The sequence below is a fragment of the Triplophysa dalaica genome, chromosome 2 (assembly GCF_015846415.1).
Source record: "Triplophysa dalaica isolate WHDGS20190420 chromosome 2, ASM1584641v1, whole genome shotgun sequence".
Lineage (NCBI taxonomy): Eukaryota > Metazoa > Chordata > Actinopteri > Cypriniformes > Nemacheilidae > Triplophysa > Triplophysa dalaica.
In genome coordinates, this window is record NC_079543.1 from 5,817,640 (window position 1) to 5,837,359 (window position 19,720).

At 35.9% G+C, this 19,720-nt stretch overlaps 1 protein-coding gene across 2 annotated transcripts in view; it reads left to right on the top strand.

Annotated features, from left to right (window-relative positions):
* sorcs3a (sortilin related VPS10 domain containing receptor 3a) overlaps positions 1 to 19,720 on the top strand; it is a 181,905-nt gene that overhangs the window by 123,238 nt on the left and 38,947 nt on the right. The window contains exons 5-8 of one of the 2 annotated variants that reach the window (XM_056773193.1): positions 12,849 to 12,922; positions 13,773 to 13,837; positions 14,987 to 15,105; positions 18,900 to 18,989. In XM_056773193.1, the coding sequence (XP_056629171.1) occupies positions 12,849 to 12,922; positions 13,773 to 13,837; positions 14,987 to 15,105; positions 18,900 to 18,989 (348 nt within the window). The remainder of the gene's footprint in view (positions 1 to 12,848; positions 12,923 to 13,772; positions 13,838 to 14,986; positions 15,106 to 18,899; positions 18,990 to 19,720) is intronic. The other variant, XM_056773202.1, reaches the window with a different exon arrangement.

Here is a 19,720-nt window from a genome sequence, read left to right on the forward strand (position 1 = left end):
AAGAAATAGCTTCTAATGAGCCGGATACCTTTAGCCTCATAAACAGCATATCCTGCTGAGATAAAGAGTAAATAAAACTACTGAGAGAAAAATAAAAACAGTTCTAGATATGTCACTATTTAAAGAGTATGAGATGAACAGATACCAGTAACATTAATACCACTAAACTGTCACATACTAGTTAAGTGTCAATACTAATGTATTTTTTATTATTGTTATTATCATCAATAGTAGTAGTAATATAAATATAATACTAATTCTACTGTACTACTACTACTATTACTATAACAGTGCATTGGTAATAATACTACTACTAATAGTTTTTATAATAATAGTGTCATTCTTTGCAAACTTGCTGCCATCCTTAAATTAATTTATTATTTAAAAGAATATTTAAGAAAATAAGTCTTTCATATAAAATTTAAAATACCTGTATAATATAAATATTTTATTTATTATTTATTATATTTAATAAGGATATGACTTCTTACATACAGTCACATCGACTAATCTTACAAAGACGATTCAAGTATATTCCCCAATTCAGTTTGGGTGGATTTGAACAGAAGGTTTATTCAACACATTTTCAGAAGATGTATGAACACTCCGCAGATGCATCCACACCTGGATAAGCTTGACCTGACAGATGCCTATAGGATTATAGGTATTAGCTTTCACAGGGAGTGTGTGCGAAATGGAATGTTTGGTTGTGAAATTGACGTCTTTTAAGTTATTATCTGTTGTAGGCTATAGGATTACTCCAAGCAGATGGATGCTACTTGTTAGTATGAGCAGATACAGCACTGATTTACATTTACATAGTATCACATTTGCAGACTGCGATTGGTTTGCTCTACCTGAAATGTAATCAATAGGCATTTGTCAGGTTCAGCAACATGCGAGGCAACCAAAAACAGAACAACAACAAAGAAACATCTTGTTTTGCAGTCAGCCTCACTAGTCTGGCCTCATTTGCATGCTTGAGGTCGAATTAGCTGTCTGCGCTTACCTCCGAATTTGTGTTTGCTAGTCAAACCTGCCAATGAAAATTGAACAGTTTTCCAAGTCGTTTATCCCAAGGGATAACTCTCTCATCAAGTACCCAAACGCTTCTAAACTCTCTCTAAATACGTAAACATTCTTTGACTTGAGCTTTGCTAATGATGCAGATGTATGCCGCTAATTATTTCACGCATAATCGCTAACAGTTTCGCTAGCTCGCGAGCTATGGGGACGGCGTTTGAAATGGGGAGAGTAAATATTATAAGGATAAACACACAAACCAAAGCTTCTTTTTGTCGTGTTGCTGTAAAAAGCATTGTGTTCGAGAATTAGCACAAGCGTGCGCTGTTAATAGCAATTGAGGGAACGGCGTCTCTGTGGATAACTCTGGAGGGTCTGCGAGAGATTACCGGCTATAATACCCACCATGTCTAACTGAAGTGGATGGATTTGTGTCTCTTAATACCGAGCATATGGGATTGTGTAATTTAAGCCTGGAATGACACCTTTTATTCATCATTGCTTTGATTAGTAATACAGAACGACTTTGCAAAGAAGATCCAGCGTGTTGCTATAAATGTGCGCCCTTAGAGGGTTACATTGGATGAAATAGGAGGGGAATGATGCCTGCCTTCAGCTGTACTATTTCTGCACGTGTCTGTTCGCAATAATACTTGATACAATATTTATTTGTCCGTTTTTCGGCCATTTACATTCCAAATGTATAAGGCACAAGAACATAGAAATGTTGAAATGAAAAGTGTAAATGTTTTTCTTAGTATACATTGTGACCCCTATTGCTTTAATGGCAGCATGCGGTCCAGCATGCCATGTCCTTCACAGATTTGTGCGAAAAATGTCATTCCACCACGTTTCAAAAAGCATCTTGTGTGCTTCAATAGAAGAAAAACTACTAACCTTCAATACAAAGTTGACCTTGTCACACAGTATCATATTTAATCCCAGGCCTATAGAAAAAGTGCATTCTGTCACATACTTCTTACTCATTTTAGGGCATTTTCTTTCAACCGTTTTGGGTTTAAATCAAGGCCTTGTAATTTATCACTGCAAATACATTTTTATCATTGAATTTTATCATAGAGATCTATACACAATCGCTTTTTTCCGTGTTTGATTCTGTATACGTGGATTTTCCTTTACCTGGGTTTCAGTCTGTGTTCCTCCCCGTGGGACCCTTGAGTGTATTTGCGCGCACCTTTACCTCTTTTTGCTCTCAAGTCGGTTGTTCCAATGCTGTTGAAGCTGAATTTCTCAGCTCACTGCTCATCCAGATGGCGCGTATCTTTAGCCGGATTCCAGCCTGTCATCTTTCTGTGTCTAACCTTCCTCTCACTGCCTCGCGTGAACGACTCCCAACCGATGCTCCCGGGCTTTGTGAACTTCCCTTAATGTGCAAACACAAACCAGAGACTCTTGTATGTTTTTTATATATTGTTAGCTAGGAAATTTGTTGTGTGGTTAATATACTAATGAACATCGTATTGCGGATGTTAACGAAGGGCATTACTGTAAATTGTTCTTTCTTTATAATTACATGTTCGCCTGTAGTTAGTGTTTATGTGCCAGACAGGGTTCTGGAAGACTGTTTCTTTGATAGAGCTTTTAATAACCAAATCAGTTCATTAATTATCATGATCTGACTCCCTCATTTGGGCGACAGTTCCATCCCATCAATTGTTGCCCCACAGCGATGTACAGATGCTCTCTGATCCTACCTGGCTCTCCCTTGGTCCGAGCTTGATGTGACGGTCAAAGCAAAGCCAAAAACACAAATTTCCATAGGGTTTTTCATTGGAAACTATTACTCTGCTTTCAGTATTTCATTCTGACTGCATAATAATTTGTGCATTAATACATGCATGAATTACTCATTTTTATAAATACGTTGTGTTTGAGTGATTATTGTGCGCTGATAAATCATTCGTGAAACAATCTTTTTCAATTCTGCCATTAAAGGAAAAGTCTGTTATCATTTAATTTAAACCTCTGTGACTTTCTTTCTTCTGCAAGACACAAAAGATATTTTGAAAAATGTTGATAACCAAAAACCATTGGTCCCCATTGACTTCTATTGCATAGATACAAAACGAATGCAAGTCAACGGGGATTATCGGTTTTCTGTTATACTAACATTTTTCAAAATATCTTCTTTTGTTTTCTGTATCACACAGGTTTAAAATGACAAGAGTGCGTGTAAATAATGAAAACTATCAAAACTATCCATTCAAAATGTCTAAAGTTATTTGAGGTTTTATTATAATATTAACTATTATTCTACTATATGCTGTCCTGTGGCTCAGTGGTAAGAGCATGGCGCTAGCAACTCCAAGGTCATGGGTTCAATCCCAGGGGATTGCACGTAGGCAGAAACAATGTGTAGAAAATGCTTTGGATAAAAGAATCTGCCAAATGCATAAAAATGTCAAAATGTATCTATATAGATTTCACTTGTAAAATCCATGTTAACAGTATAATTCTGTTTCATTTACAATATAATATTTTTAGAGACACAATTTCTGTGCATTAGTCGAAATTTAGACACTTAAAATAAAATATTATTAGAGTAATTAGACAATTTTATTTGGGTTCATATGGGTTGGAGTGAACATTAGGCTATGCACTTAAGAGTTAGCATTTTATTTATATGAGCTAGTGAATGGACCAGTTCTAAACACTCGAGAGGCAAATTAATTTGGCAAAAGTACATGAGAGCCATGGTTTCAAGAGGTGTAATTTTGGGGGCCTGGGCGTCAAAGATAACCACAACCACTCATAACCACATGCACGATTTGCATATTTCAGCTTACGTTCTCCAGCACACAGTCAGGTACATGTTCTTAACTTGCCGGGACACGGAGGATTAGTGCAGCTGTTGCCATCGCAAGCTCTCTGCAGGACGGTGGATGATTTAGAGTGTTGTACGAAAGTGCATCAGGAATTTATCGCTAACTCAATTAGCTGGCATAAAAGTGAATTATGATAATGGTCAGACTCAGGAACAATAACGCTCGGTTGCTCATTTACATAATTTCATAACCTGAGCACTTATCATTCTTCCTCCTTCTCCGCAGGCAAGATCATTATTGTGTGGAACTTGAGTAGTATCTGACAAGAAATAAAAGGTATTTAAATGTTGTAATAAATACAGTACAAAAGTTTAACCCCAAGCATTTTAAGCAATATTTCTGAAAAAATATTATTTTGCTGCAATGGAGAGGACAATTTTCCATTATTAATGGCAAAAATTTTGATACAGTATATTCTTTGTACAAAGCTGTGATTTCGGAAAGACAGAATATAGCACACGGTCTACTTTTATGTTTTTTCAGTGTTTATGCAAACAAGCTGCATTAATTTTTAATAAAAAGAAAAATCTCCCTTAATATTTACTGGAAAAACAAACATGGGTGTTCGGGAATTTTGGGGGTAAATAATTCCTTCAAGATGTGGGTCGAGAATAAATTGACAGATTAACTTTCCATTGTAGCATAAACAATTGCTTTAATGAACTAAATGTATTCAATACTCACCGTGTTGTCCTATTTATGTAATCTATGTAATTTACTGTATACATCTGGATACGTAGATGATGCGACTTGATCTCCTAAATTAAATAATTGTCTATATAAACAGGTCTTATTTATTTATGTATATCAGAAAGTGATACTTTCAAATGATGTCCGATATCATCAAAATTGCATGTGTCTCTTTTTAATTTTAATATAGTTATTTTTTTAATTGAATCAAATAAATTCTTCCACGCCTGAGCCATAAATGTGTCCTCCTGCCGCTAATTTAAGCCATAAATTAGGCAAAATCTGACACCTGCCTGGCTCGCATAGACATGTTGGGCTTGATGGATAAATGAAACACTGTAGCTGATATCTACTGTAACTTTTGGAGATCAAGCTGTTAGCGCTGAAACTTACTGTTAGTCCCAGCATCATAAACATTCACTTAATGCTGTAAACGGTTGGCGTTTCTAAACACAGATAACCAATGAAACATCTGCCACAAAATAGATGTTACAGAACCGAAAGTTTGGAAGCACTTTGGAATGTTTCTAATGATCTTAGAAATCTTTTATTGAATGGTGGTACCCATTGACTTGTATTGGCTTTGTGTCTATACAATGGAAGTGAAAGGCACCACCGTTGTTCTGTTATCAACATTCTTCAAAATATCTTCTCTTACGTTCGGCAGAAGAAAGCAAGTCATACAGGTTTGGATTGATAAGAAGGTGAGTAAACGATGACAGAATTGTCATTTTTGGGCGAACTGTCCCTTTAAATATCTTGGATAATATTATTTGGTAACCTTTTCTTTTACCAACACAACACATTAATAAGACAAAAATCTACTGTCAAATCTACTGTAAACCGAAATATTTTCACGAGAACTTGAATGAAGAGATCAAGAGGATAAACTTTATTTCCATAAATTACTCTTCTTTCACCCATCGCTTCCTTCTCGTTTTTCCAGGATCTTCTTCTCGTCCCTGTTCCCTCTCCATCACAATTTAATGGAAATAATCCAAGTGTTCAGGGCGTTATGCAAATACGCGCTATAGATTTTCTTTTTCATTATAAGTACATTATTAAAATCAGCTCTTCCTCCCCCGTGTCCCTCACCTCCTATTAGAAGGCCCAGGAGTCGTCCTGTTGGCAGTCGCTGGCTGTCAGCAGCGGGTCCCTGCCGCAGCTAGTGATTTATTGATGTAAGTGGGAAGCTATGAAGCCGACTTTGTGACAGCTCGGAGCTTTTAAAATTGAGCATGTCATTCGGCTGATGAATGAGCACAGGTTGAGCTCACCCAGCGGCACAATATGTCAACGTCTATGCTTATGAGGGAACCAGTGGTCCAGTGGGCAGCGAGGGACGGCTGGGCCGTCCCGATTCTGTGTATTTGGACTACATGTGAAAGGCCTAGGGTGATTGAGATTTACTATGATTGACTGTTCTGTGCTGCTACCCGGATTGAATAATGTTACCTGTTTTCAAACATGTTTTCTTAAAGGGATAGGTTTGTCTTCTTTCATCATTTATTCACCCTTATGTTCATTTTTTATCTAGTGGAACACAAAAGAAGATATTTTGACAAGTGTTTCAGACGTTATGTGTTTCATATAATGGAAGTCAACTGTGGGCCAATGGAGATTGGTTACCAACATTCTTCAAATTATCTTCTTCTGTGTTCTGTGGAAGAAAGTCATACAGGTTTGGAAAGACACGAGAATGAATAAATAATGACATCATTTATTTGCTCTTGGTTGGCCAGACAGGAAGCCCTCCCCCAGACTCACGCCATTGGTTGATCCACTGTTGTTGTGTTGTGCTTGTCTGGACGTAAAAAGAAAAAAACTAGGCAAAAATTCGGATATCACCACTAATTTTACTTTTAAGGATAATATAACAGAGAAATGGTATACTTATGACAAACCTGGTATTGTCTGCATGTTACGTTGGAATAGAGAACACTTTTGAACCTCGAAAAACGACAAGCTTCACCTTCAAACTTGTTTTGAAAGGTCTGATAAATTGACAAGGTACCAAACCCTTCGCCTAATGAAGTCTGATATTTTCCCAATGAGAAAAATGTCAGTTCTCTCTCCACACGTCAAGTGGAGCTAATTTAACAGAGCCGCGCTCCCAAAATTGCTAGTTTCCGCATTCGCTTTGATTTTATGTCACCTTCACGTAAAAGCCGTACAAAATGGGGTTGTTCCGGAGCCACCCCGCTTCATTAACACTCTCAAAAATGAAAACTGTTAACCTACTCTTAGTTTCTGCATCCCGACACCTGTTTTTAGTTCATCTCTGTTCGCTATCAATAACCGTAAAGAATCTCAGTTGAAATAGGCCAGACCTTGACTGGGTCACTGATTTCTTGCTGTACGACTAGAATAATAACATGCTATTCCCAGCAGGGGGCGGATCAACAGAGGCATCAATCACTGTAATAGGAACGCACCGGGCGTTACCATTAATTGTGCGGCTGGGCATGCAGAAACACAATTAGAGCAGCGGAAATTAGGCCATGTGTTTAGCGACGTGTAGTGGTCACAGAGCACTTTTTTAAGAACATATTCAATATGTCTGGCATTTTTCTTCTGTCAGCGTTATGTATAGGAAAATATGAGTGCAATTTATAGTTCGTAAGACGATGGATGGAAACAAGCACCCCTAGTCCGTTCTTCATGTTCCACATTCAGTCTGGTTTGCCCCCTCATTGAAATACAGTTTTCTTGCCATTTTGATTCAAAGGATTAAAAGAGAGAAGTGACTGCATGAGTTTGGCCTTAAAGTCAATGGATGCCTATAAACCCCATTAAATATGTTGTTGAATGGGTGTCTATGGCACATACCTGTAGCATTAGTTTTAATGATCGATGTTCATTAAATAGGCTCTAAACACATCATTTTGTGTCCCACGCAGATGCCGGGATTCTTTGTGAGTCATTGAGAGCGTTGTGAGAGCTGTGTGTGTTGGAAACAGTCTGATTGTTTATTGGACATCGGGCTTTTGATCGATACGTTCAATCGATGTTTCTCTGTAATGATTGGGCGAGCTGTGAGATGGGAGGAACTAGCAGTGCTTGGGAATTAAAAGCAGTGTTATTAGGTCACAAAGTACTCTGTTGGCGTGTTAAGCATTCATAATATTGCCAGTTCACTGTAAAAAAAATCTGTAGAAAAAAAGAAATGTAAGTATAAGATACCATAAAATAAGAAAATGTTCCTGTAAAATGACAGAAAATAAGGATATATGACAAATAGTTTTCCCTTGTGTTTCTCTTTATATTTGCTGTCCTTTTCTGTAATTTTACATTTTTGTATTTAAAAAATAAACTGTAAATAATAAATTTGTATTTTTTTTTTCTGGCAGTTAGGGTACCAGAATAAAATGTAAAAAAAACATGATTTCCATGTTTTCTTGTAAAAAAAAATTACAAGAAAGATTTTTGTTTTGCTTTTTTCTTTTAATTATTTTACAAAAACCTTTTTGTTGTATTAAAGTCATTTTACATTTTTAAATGTGTTGAAGTTATTTTATTATTTTACTTTATTTTATTATTTTTACTATACTATACTTTACTTTATTATTTTATTGTTTTATTTTATGAAATTTTATAATGATATTTTTTTCTTATCTTATTTTACACTTAATTACACCATACAGTTCCTCTGAGCATACAGAAAAACAACCCTAATGGTTCTAGAAACCAGTGATAAAGTATTGAAGGGGGTGTCTGAGCTGTTGTCATATCAACAGACTAGAACACATAGTGAGCTAGAAATCTTGGCTTTAACCTCCAGATGAATTCCCCGCAGACCCATGCACACTCATCCCGTCCATTAGGACTCGCTTGAGAATTCTCCTTGCAGCTTCTAGTCCAAATAATTAAATTTTCTGTCTTTTCCTGTAATTTTACGTTTTTTGACCGTATTTCAAAAATACAGTGTAGGCTTTTATAAACAGAGTCATTTTTCTTTTTTATTGAGTAATTTGGCTAATTCTAATGGTATATAATGTAAATAAATGGTCAAAAAAGGTGTGTTTAAATGTAAAGCATGCCTAGCATGCTGTCAGAGTGGTGGAGATTCACTTTAAAGATACAGTATCAGAATATGACCTGCAAAACAGCTGGTTAAACATCTAATTGACGTGATGTACCTCCGCTGCTCTTTGTATTTCTGCTTTTTTGTTGTGTCTGAACCTTTTTGAACCCAATTTACTTCTGGGCTAGAATCAAAGTGGCTCACACAATAGGGAGGCAGTAAACCAATCAAAAGCGTCAGTAGTGTTTCTGAATGAGCTGCTGTCGGTACGCAGCGTTTAATGCTAAGCATCTTTGTACTGTTCTTTTTACATTCATTGACTTGTCAAGACGTAGCAGTCCTCAGACACTTTAAACAGACTATTGTATTTTTGAAGGAAAATATAACTACCACTTCTCTTTAAAAAAGGTGCTTCAAAAGGTTCTTCGATGCCATTGAACCTTTTGGTTCCATAAAGAACCTTTAACATCTGAACCTTTCTGTTTCACAAAACATGCTCTTTGTGGTAAAAAATATGTTCTTCAGATTATAAAACAGTAAGAGATGTTTTTTTAACGAACGTTTATGTGAATGGTTCTTTGTGGAACCAAAATGATTCTTCTATGGCATCACTGTGAAGAACCTATAAGTATAACTGGGTTTTTCTACTGGCTTTATTATGTCACAGATTTAATTTTAAGTTTAAAGGTACTTTTTGTTTTACGATTATTTTTGTTTTTTCTTTCATAATTTTTCCAAAAAACTTTTCGTTGTATTAAAGTCAATTCTTTTTAGATTTAAAGAGCATGTTCCCCGCGATCACATTTTTCAAACTTCAGTAAGTGTGTACTGTTGCTGTTAGATTATAAATAATACCTCCAAAATGATCAGTACCAAGCGAGATATTGGCTCTAACAGAATTCGCTTTTCAAGGTCTACAGAGAACGGCTGGATCGGACTACAGCCCTCTACTTCCCGGGTACATGATGTCACAATTCCGAGTGCTTTTAATTACCTCCGCCCAAAGGAACATGCCAAAAAAAGGTGCAGAGTCTACCCTAGAGAAGAGCCGCTGGAGTAGTGTTTGGTTATCAGAGATCGTAAACATTTGACTGCGCTATGCTCTAAACTATTTTCACTTTCTTCATACTACTACAGCTGGTTTTAAGAATTCAGCTGTACACATTCTAAGATAACCAACGGTCAAATAACAGCGTCCATGACTTTAACATCGGCTGTGAAAGCTGTTCTGTGTAATACACTGATATTGTGTGTGTGCGCGCATACCTCTGTCTAAAACACTTCTATGAAACGTCCTCTGAAGTCCTGCTTGAGGTCTCCTGGTCAATCTGCTTGTTTTATTATCCAACTCTGTTATTAGTGATAACTGCTCTGACACCATTCGGTCCGGTGTCATTTCCCTCGCCATAGCAGCAAAAAACGTGATCTCAAACAAAGATTGACATTTGCATATGCACTAGCAGACCTCCGATACACTTCGATCGATCCGCCCTGATCAAGTGAAGTTGATGCCATTGCTACTGTCTAGTGCTAAATGCTAAGTCTTATGAATTCACGTGCACTGAGAGGGGGACTGACCAATCACAACAGCTTGAGGAGCGGAACTCGCTAATATGGTATCACCCATATTGCATCACCCAGGACATCTTCACACACACTCTAAGTGGGGAACCCATCATGACAGACCTGGTCAGCTTTACCAATCAGAGCATTTCGGAAGGCGGGACTTTGAAGAAACTGGAAGGAATCCAGTCGTTTCGTGAGAAGAGAGACAGCGGTGGACGCTAGACTTAAAATATGTTAAATATAAAGTTTTTTTTTAACATGAACAGCCATTGTCAAACACCCAAAAAAAACAATCAATGCTTCGAAAAAAAGGAAGAAACGGGAACTTTAAAGTCAAATTATTTAATGTGTTGAAGTATGAAGTTTTATTTAATAATATTACCTCATATTTTTGTATTCTGTATATATTTTTTATGTAAAATAAGGTTGTATTTTTCTTTGCATGGTCAAAACTGCTTACATTTGAAACTCCAATCCACTCGAGCACGCCACATCGGTCTTGTGTAGTGCATAGAAAATTACACCATACAGTCTGTCTCAGCATACAGAAAATCATCCCTAATGGTTCTAGAAAGCTGCAGTTGAATATTGAAGGGGGTGTCTGAGCTGTTGTCATACCTACAGACTAGAACACATAGTGAGCTAGAAATCTTGGCTTTAACCTCCAAATTAATTCCCGGCAGACCCATGCAGACTCATCCTGTCCATTAGGACTCCCTTGAGCATTCTTCTTGCAGTCCAAATAAATCCATTTTTACACATTTATTGTATGCTTACGTACGGCTAGCTTCAGCTAACAGCCCAACCTTAAATGATCAGTGCCATTTTATATGTGATCTCTGTACTAGTTTTCTACTCTTGTTTTACTCCATGTTTGTTAGTTTGTATTGTATTAAACTGTTTTGTTTCTTATGTTTACGTATAGACTGTACATGAGCACATGAATAAATCTGATATATCATTTATCTGATGTACAGCAGCAGAAATATTATACGACCATTTTAAAATTTCATATAATCAGCATTTCTATATGTATTGTGGCCATTTCAGTTCAGTGTCTGTTGAACTTCTACAAAATCAAACTTCAGGAGTGACAAAGTCATCCAACAGCAATGTAAAAGACTGACAGTATGACAAGACACATGAAAACTGTGATAAATGTCCAGATTATCACATGAAAAAAAAACATTTTGAACATTTTCTGTTATTTTGACCAGTTTTCATCTTCTGCAATTACAAATTATAGTTTAATTTGGAGAAATATTGTTACTAGTCACCGAATGAAAAAAAAATATTGTTCATAAAAGCAGAAATTCATTTTAAAAGGGTCTTTTAATTACTTCTGCGGCTGTATTTTCTGAAGATATGCAAAAAAGTAGTATATTTAAATGTTAAGTTGTGTGACATAAACGGGTATATATGCATATATATTACCACAGTGGTAAGAGCATTGTGTCAACAATCCAAGGGGATTGCACATACCTAAGTATAAATGTATAGGATAATGCAATGTAAATCGCTTTGGATGAAAGCCTCTGCCAAATGCATAAATGTAAATGATATATATGACTTTTATTTTATTTTACAAGTTTATGTAATATATTTTATTTACATATATATATATAATTTTTCAATTTTTTTCTCTACATGTGTGTCTGCAACCTTTCCAGAAAGATACTACTTTTTTACATCTAGCTAACTCTTGATTGATGCCAGAGTAGTTTTTTTATCTTCCCTCTTCTTCTCAGTACATAGCCTGCTTGACACTGAGATGGATTCACAACACAGTCCACAAACATTCTGAATTAAGTGCATGAAGTGTGAAGGTCACGCTGAAATTTTCGGTAACCTTGTTGAAAAATAAATATAGAAGCTGTTTCCCTTTTCAATTGTTTAGTTTCATCCGAAGGTTTGTTGAGAGGTGCTCCACAAAGCAGGTACACCTCAAGGTTTGACTAATATTTTAGGACTTTCATCTAGCGTTCAGAAACAATGCTCTATTTATCTATCCCACACTACCTTACCATGAGCTGGCAGCCAAGTATCTGAACATCTTGAGTTGTAAATGTTGGATGCAATTTACATTTACATGTACACTTTTTTATCCAAATCGACTTACACTGCATTATCCTATACATTTTGATTCTAAGTATGTGTAATCCCCTGGGATTGAACCCACAACCTTGCGCTGTTAACACAATACTCTTACCACTGAGCTACAGGAAGGCGTATGTGTGTTCAAATGTTCTGAAAGTACAACTTTAACTGTAACTATGTTTTCTGAGCACAATGTACTGTTTTGTCTATTAAAAGTTGTATTTATATACGCCTTTTGTGCTTATATGCAGTATATTTGGTTTTCATGCATACACCATACAATTCTTAAAATAGATGAAGCAAACCACAAACAAAGTTCACACTACACGTTAAATTACCTAGAAAAACCCGACCAATAATAAGTGGTTTAACGGTGGCGGTCATCTTAACCATGACAAGTGATTTTAGCACTGTGGTTAAATGCTCCACGACGTGCCCTGAAAAATCTCCACACACAATGAATCAACTATGTGATAGAATCTAAATCACAACGGCGAATCAGTTTTATTCACATGGTTTCATAGCTTTACGTTAACAAAGCGAGTGATTGCATATTTTAACCACTGCCTGTTTTTCTCTCTCTTTGTCCTCTCTTCTTTCAGCTCTATAGCTCGTTTGACTTTGGTCGAAAGTGGCAACTTGTTCACGAGCGAGTGACTCCCAACCGTTTCTACTGGTATGTGATAGTCACAATCTCATCTCCATTTCTCAGACATTGTCATCGGTGTACAATTTTCTGGTTGAGTTTGCCAAAGTCTAAACACGTGGAAGGAATCTGAGTGATCTAGAAAATGGATACGCTTGAAATTGTCGCCGTTTTGATCTTGTCTCGTGATAAGAATATGATCATGTTGTGGTGCGTCCTTTAGATTTCAGATCACAGATGTGATTTTGTTAATATTTCTCCTGGACGTCAATGTGATTAAATGGAGAGCAAATACAAACTTTTTCTCAAGTCTGCTTGCTGAATATTTTATAAAGAAACATCTGAGAGTAAGTTGACATATTTGTTAAAATATGACTCGGGACAGTTTTAAAAAATGTACAAACTCAATTCCCTGCTGTTGTGACTCAGTAGTGGCCGCTGAGGGACATTTAAACTCTTGGTGAGGGAACGGAGCTATTAGCCGGTCTGTTTATAATGTATTGGAGAGGCGCAGAGAGAGTATGTGCTACGGTCCACTCCAGCAGGAGAAGATTCTGTTGGTGTAGTAAATGGTAGGGTTGTTCAAGAGGCGTGTTACTGTGTGAACACTCATACTACACAATAACATTTCCAATAGTCTCATTTTCTGTTGTACTGTGTCCCTATGACAGCCCCTGGTACGGGCGTTCTGAAGCTTTGGTACTCTGTGCTGTGATTCCATTTCCCAACAACTGACATTTGGGAAAGTGGCATCCTGCGACTCTTATTTTACTTTGCTGGATGTAATGGAGCTTCAGTAAGACGTCTTTGATGGAGCGGGATGTTTTTTGTCATTGTAATAAAGAATTGTTCTGTTTGTGCTTGTGTGTCTGTGTTGCAGGTCAGTAATAGGACTGGACAAAGAATTAGATCTGGTGCACATGGAGGCCCATACGTCTGAAGGCAGTGAGTTTTCTTTCTTTCTTTCCTTCTTTCTTTCTTTCTTTCTTTCTTTGTCTTTTTTCCTTCTCTGTTTCATCCTTTCGTCTGACCTTTTTGATGATCTCTTTCTTTCTTTTTTTCTTTTTAACTATCTTTATGTCTGTTCTTTCGCTCACCCGTTTTCTTTCAATCTTTCAATCTTACATTTTTTCTTTCTTTCTTTCTTTCTTTCTTTCTTTCTGTCCTTCATTCTGCCTGTCTGTCTTTTTTCCTTATTTCTTTCTTTCTTTCTTTCTTTCTTTCACCCCTTGTATTGATTTGATCTCTCATTCAGTTTTTATTTCTTACTTTCTGATTTACATTGCTGGTACATTCTTCCTTTCTCTCTTTCATTCTTTATCCTTTTTATACTTTCATACGCTCTTTCGTTCTCTATTTATTTATTTAGTTAGTTCTATCTTACTGTTTCAATTCTTTCTTTCTTTCGCTCTGTCTTCTGTTCTTTCTTTCTCTTTCTCTCTTTTTTTTAAATATATTTTCTGTCTGTCTCTATAAACTTTTGTGTTCATTCTTTCGCACTTTCTTTGTCTTTTTTTTCCTTTTGTGATTTGTGCTTTCTTTAGCTCATTTTTGGGGGGGACTTTTATTCTGGGTTTTTTTTTTCTCTCTTTATTTTCTTCTTTGTTATGAGTTACACCACATTTTCTATTTGTTTATTTACCTAGTTATTTGTATTTATTTATTGAAATATATGTTTTTCAAATATATGAAATATTTGTTCTTTCTTTCTTTTGTTCATTATTTTTGCATTGGGTACCACATTTTCTTAACAGGGTTTAGATGGCTTGTTGGGAAAGAGATGATGCTGAGGAGAATATCATTCCTCCAGGCTGTTAGACAGGATAACTTCAACGATAGGAATATCACTTTATAGCAGATTAATACAGGATCCAGACTTTCTTCAGAGTGTCTGTCTCTCTTGATCTGTCTTTCTCTTATTTGTTAATATTGGCCTCATTACAGATCTTCCATCACCTAATGTTCTCTGCTGCTGAGACATCCTGGGAGATTCTAAGATCCAGATAGGGGTTATTGGACCGAACGCACCACCAGAATCTAATTATCTGCTCCGTTCCTTTTTTTCTGTCCCTCTCATATCTCTCCTTACAACAGATTGTCAGTATGTGACATGCAGAGCTCACGCCTGCTCTGAATCCAGCAGGACGTATCCATTTCCCGGATATATTGAGACTAACTCACTCGTGGTTCAAGATGAATACATATTCTTGCAGGTATGGAGCAAATCTTACCTTACTAATTCAAAAGGTCCTTTATAAATTTCCCCCTCATCCATATTTCACATTTGTGTATTTAGTACTTTGGTTCATTTGATAATGCGGCATAAAGTGTGCGTAACCTCCTGATTTATTTAACATTTTACAATATTTCATTAAGCCTGAATTTTCCCATACAATCAGTGCAAAAACTGTGAAACCCCTCAGGGGTTTGTGGAAATGAGCGAAAAGGTGTAATTATTACTTTCCCTCATTAGAGTCACAAATTACTGTGTACATTGTGATATTGAATACAGATACAAGACCGGGGCTAGGTGTCACACTTCTTATTCAAGTGAATCATTTTCAGGTTGGGTTTATTTTTTAAAGTAAATTTCTGGGTAGAGAAAGTATATGAAAGTGGACTTAAAACCTATGCTACTGAAAAACACGATGGCTTCCATTAGAAATATAGTTATGAAGCGTGAGCTGTTTACTATTGAAATCATTACAAAAGGTCATACTAAGACTTAATGTAGTATGTTTTAGGCCTTTTCCCAGTAGGATTTAATGGTGTTCTATTGGTTTCCATCCATCAGACAACATCTCACCAATATAACCCAACACATAACAAGTAGAGACCCCCAGAGATTTCCATGAAAACCAACAAAACTCCCATTATAACCATGAAATCCTTTTCAATGTCGTTGAGGTGTCTATTGAATACCACATGCATAACCGATTTTTTTCAACTTTTTATTTATTTTTGTATTATATAATGGTATCTTCAATTTATGAAAGTGAAACAGTGTGTCAAACAATAACAGCACTCTGTCTTACCGCTATTCTTTGCGATAAGGAATTCCCAAAAGAACAACCCTGTTGGGATCTCTCAGTCTACAGTATTCTTACTTAGAACTAACTGAAAACTTCTGTATCTTTTATTTCCCTTGGTACTTGTTTATACCTGCACTAGCAGAATAGTGATGCTGTTGAACACAGTCTTCGCAAAAGTTAACACCAACTTTAGGCTTGAATGAAGTTCTGTAACCAAAAGCATAGAAGCGTCCATGCCTATGGGTGATGACATTATGTTTGTTGTAAATTTGTGGGCTGAAGTTTTACATTTTAAATGCTCAAGCCCTTAAATTGGAATAGATTTTGATTAGTTGTCAAAAAACTCTCAGATTGATCCCTCAACTTTAATGCTCCTCTGTTTTGTTATCATAGTCAATAAAACTTTGTAGTTATATTATCATCTTTGGGCTGAATAAGTCTTAAAGTGATAGTTAACTCAAAGATGAAAATTCTTTCATCATTTCGTTAGCCTTTTGTCATTTAAAACCTGTGTGACCTTTTTTCTTCGGCAGAACACAAGAGAAGATATTCTGAAAAATGTTGTTACCGAACAACAGCCATTTACCTGCTTTGGTTTCAAGTAAATGGGTGCCACCGCTGTTTGGTTATCAACATCCTTCAAAATATCTTCTCTTGTGTTCTGTGGAAGGAAGAAAGGCATTCGGGTTCTAAATGACAAGAGGGTTAGAAAAATGATTTCATTTTGGGTGAACCATCCCTTTATCAACTTGCTATTATTGGGATAATCTGTACTGTAATTGTGAAACAGAGGTTTATATTACGTTTTTTTGTTTAAAATCACTCCAGTGCTTCGGTTCAAAGCTTCAGTGTTTTGTGAGGATATTGTTGGAACCTTGAAATAAACAGGGGTTGATTTATTAGACATGCCTGAGATCGTGCACCTTGTTGAGGATAAAAGACCACAAAAAAGACCAAAGATATTGTTTTAGTTACTTGACCCTTTCATTTGGTGACTGAGTAGTAAGTGAGGAAAAATACCCTAAAGGGATGTTTACACTGACAGTGATTAAATAGTCGGTGTTCTGATGCATGCTGGGAGATGTTCTTACTCGACTACGCTGCTATCCAGTTGTGTTTATCCAGTTGTGTTAGAAGAAAGATCGGGTGATCGTCACTTTCTCTGTTTTCTTTGTTTTCAAAAAACTTGTATAGAATTTATTGAAGAAACACTTGTTCGTCATTATACAAGCTGTACACTCAATACTTTACATTGTAGCAACATAAAAAGAAATAATAAGATGCGTCATCGATGTACTAGTACATCGCCAAATCACATCTTTTGATGTTGGCTAGAAGACGATTTTAAACTCAGAAGGCAAAAATAGCGTCATTTTTGGAGACATGTTTTCATTTTTTTGTAAATAAATGCAAATAGGAACAATACTTTTGTTTAAATTTGGGAGAAATATTGTAAGGATTTTAGAATTGATAATAATTTTTAAATGGGATTTTAATTATATATAATTATGTGTATTTTTTTTTTTCAATTCAAATTTTTATCGAAGTAAAATTATAAGGTTCAATTGTGTTGTCTTAGCACAGTACAGATGAAGTATTTTATGCTTGATATATAGTCACCGGCAGTTCCTTACTGAAAGGTTTGGGAATTATATATTGGCATTATGGGTATTATTTGTTAAGTTTGAGCATTACGGGAAAAAAAGTTTCAAAACATTTACCCACAACTTTCTTGGACGTCTCTTTGCAGAGGAGATAATAATTTCTGGCGATAATGGTTTAATGCTAAATCCCGATGTTTTGTGATGCTGCGACGCAGTCCAAAGAATGTGAAACAGAAAAATCGATCATCCCAATTTCTTTCGTAGTTCAGCTGCCCCTGGAAGCCATCGATCTTGCCCGCACCTTCTGTTGCATGCAGAGCCATTTTTGGATTCTCGTTGAAAATGCAGTTTGTTTAGAAGTTTCATCAGACCGTCTCTCTCTCTCTCTCTCTCTCTCTCTCAAGTCTCTCTCTGCTATGAGCCATAATTGTTTCTGTCATATAATCATGGACCCATTTTATTTTCATGTTCATGTCAGAACCCTTTTGGGTTCATATGTGCCTTCCAATTGAAATTATGAAAAGAGATCAGCCGAATTAAACCCGTCTGCTACTTTGACAAAATGAAATACCTTTTGCGCTTCGGACAAATTCTTTAATTTATTTTCCGCCCCCCTCGTGCAACTGTAGATATGACAAGACTTTGACAGTTCCTGCTGCGTATGCTAACAACCAGTGTGCATTTGCTTCACACGCTATCATTAGTCCCAACAATCCCCCGCCGAGCGGGTGGGAGTAGACGCGATGCATGCGAGAATTAAAGATTTCTCCTGACAGAGAATAATGAGAATATTGATCGTCCTACCAGATATTTACACTCTCCACTCCTGAACCGCAAAGGCCATCGACAAACCAAGTAGTATCCTGCAAATCATGGTCGAAAGAGAACCACAAGTAGCCTGTGGATACAGAATCAGCGCTTTGAGTTTATAGTTCGGTTTGATGGTCTAAGCCAGCAGTTTAAAACCTGAGTTTATCATTAAATCACAAATATTCACAGAACTGGGATACGGATGAGTGGTTTGACAGTATATGAAATGGGAGAAATGAGGCCAGGAACTTGTTTTTACGGTTTAAACAAATTAGCAGCAATGAATTATAATAAAATATGTTGTTTTTGAGTACAAACAATAATGTTGTATCACACGTATACACAAGTGCATAACGAAGGATTTCTTCATCGGCTTAAAACGTGACTCAGCAAGATTTAAAGACTGTTTGCTGTTTTGAGTCAAATATATTTGTTATAAATAATCATCTTTTGGTTTGCATCCACCAACAGTACAAGACTACAAATTACGCTGTCTATAAATGTTTCAGTTGTGGTGATTTACATCGTTTGGTATGTAAGATATGTTTTTTTTACACACAGGTGACGACCACAGGCAGGGCGAGTTACTATGTGTCCTATCAAAGAGAACCTTTCATACGCATTAAAATTCCTAAGTATTCTTTGCCCAAGGTAAGATTCTAACAGTTCTTATTAGAGATGCACCGATATATCGGCTAATAATCGGTATTGGTCGACAAAGCAATTTATCAAGCTGTCCGCTGAAAAAAAAACAGGCAATGATCAGGGCCAGAGTTTGTGTTCTGAATACAGAAAATTTAAAAAAAAAACATTAGCAATTTGATGTTTTATATCAATAGTAGCGATGAGATCAATCGCATCCAGAAGAATTTTTTTTGTTTACATTAGATTTGTCTGTGTACTGCACATATTAATTCAGTTGATTTTACAATATACAATTATATGCATATATGTTTTTAAACATAAAAATACAAATAAATAAACATAAATATATAATTTAAATGATTGTTAAATATAAATAAATGCATATAAATATTTGCTAAAAATGTATTCATGTACAGTATGTGTATGCAGTATATAAGTGTTTATAAATACACAATAAATATGCACAGCACACAGACATATATATTATGTAAACCCAAAATCTTATTCTGAATGGAATTAATTGCGATCAATCATTATATAATAGTCATTATATTAATTAATAACATTAAGAAAATTAAGACGGTATCAGCATATCTCTCTTTATAATCAGCTACCGATTATAGTATCGGTGCATCTCTACTTTTTATTCATTAAAATGAATTAAAAATGACTCGAATATAAATGACTCAAATAAAAATCAACACAAAAAATATTCTTGATTGTGCATTATGTTGAAA